The sequence below is a fragment of the Solanum pennellii genome, chromosome 1, assembly GCF_001406875.1.
Source record: "Solanum pennellii chromosome 1, SPENNV200".
NCBI classification, from domain to species: Eukaryota; Viridiplantae; Streptophyta; class Magnoliopsida; order Solanales; family Solanaceae; genus Solanum; species Solanum pennellii.
In genome coordinates this window covers 32,265,272-32,266,029 of record NC_028637.1, presented here as the reverse complement: position 1 = coordinate 32,266,029, position 758 = coordinate 32,265,272, and the positions used below count along the sequence as shown (strand labels likewise).

The 758-nt window shown below is 49.7% G+C and overlaps 1 protein-coding gene across 1 annotated transcript in view; it reads right to left on the bottom strand.

The window, feature by feature from the left end:
• The window catches only part of LOC107019677 (DNA-binding protein HEXBP-like), a 1,420-nt gene continuing 662 nt past the window's right edge, over positions 1-758 (bottom strand). The window contains exons 2-4 of the mRNA XM_015220078.1: positions 588-754; positions 198-323; positions 1-153 (exon numbers count right to left, since the gene is read on the bottom strand). Coding sequence (XP_015075564.1) covers positions 1-153; positions 198-323; positions 588-754 — 446 coding nt within the window. The remainder of the gene's footprint in view (positions 154-197; positions 324-587; positions 755-758) is intronic.

The following is a 758-nucleotide window of genomic DNA, read 5'->3' as shown; positions in this document are numbered from 1 at the left end:
CTAATGTAAGCCAAGACGTCTGGTCCTAGGGCAGTCTCTCACAAAGTGTCCCATATCACCAAACTCAAAGCAACCCCTACGAGACGCAGGCTGATGAGAGGAACCTGAATGACCAGAATGCCCTCCACGAACTACAGGTCTAGAAGATGAACCCTGCGAAGTATGTACCGAGCTCGAAGAGTTATGCCCAGCGTAACCAGCCTCAGACGCTGGTATAGCAGCATGAATGGGTCTGCTGGACCATCAGATTGTGAACCTCCACGACCACCACCTCGACCAGAAGGAGAACCACCTCTACCTGAATGAGAACCACCTCTACCATTCTGTGCACCACCCCTAGATGGAGGTCGTTCTCACTGTTATGCTTTTCCAGGTAGGCCAGAGGCTGAAGCCTCAGATGCTGTTATCACAGGTATTATTCCGGTTTGTCATCGACCAGTTACTGTGTTATTTGATCCAGGCTCTACTTATTCTTATGTGTCCACGTATTTTTCTCCTAGTCTGGATATATTGTGTGAGTCTCTTGATTTCAAAGCCTGAGAACCCTGATGTAAGCCAAGACGTCTTGTCCTAGGGCAGTCTCTCACAAAGTGTCCCATATCACCACACTCAAAGCAACGCCTACGAGACGCAGGCTGATGAGAGGAACCTGAATGACCAGAATGCCCTCCACGAACTACAGGTCTAGAAGATGAACCCTGCGAAGTATGTACCGAGCTCGAAGAGTTATGACCAGCGTAACCAGCCTCAGACGCTGG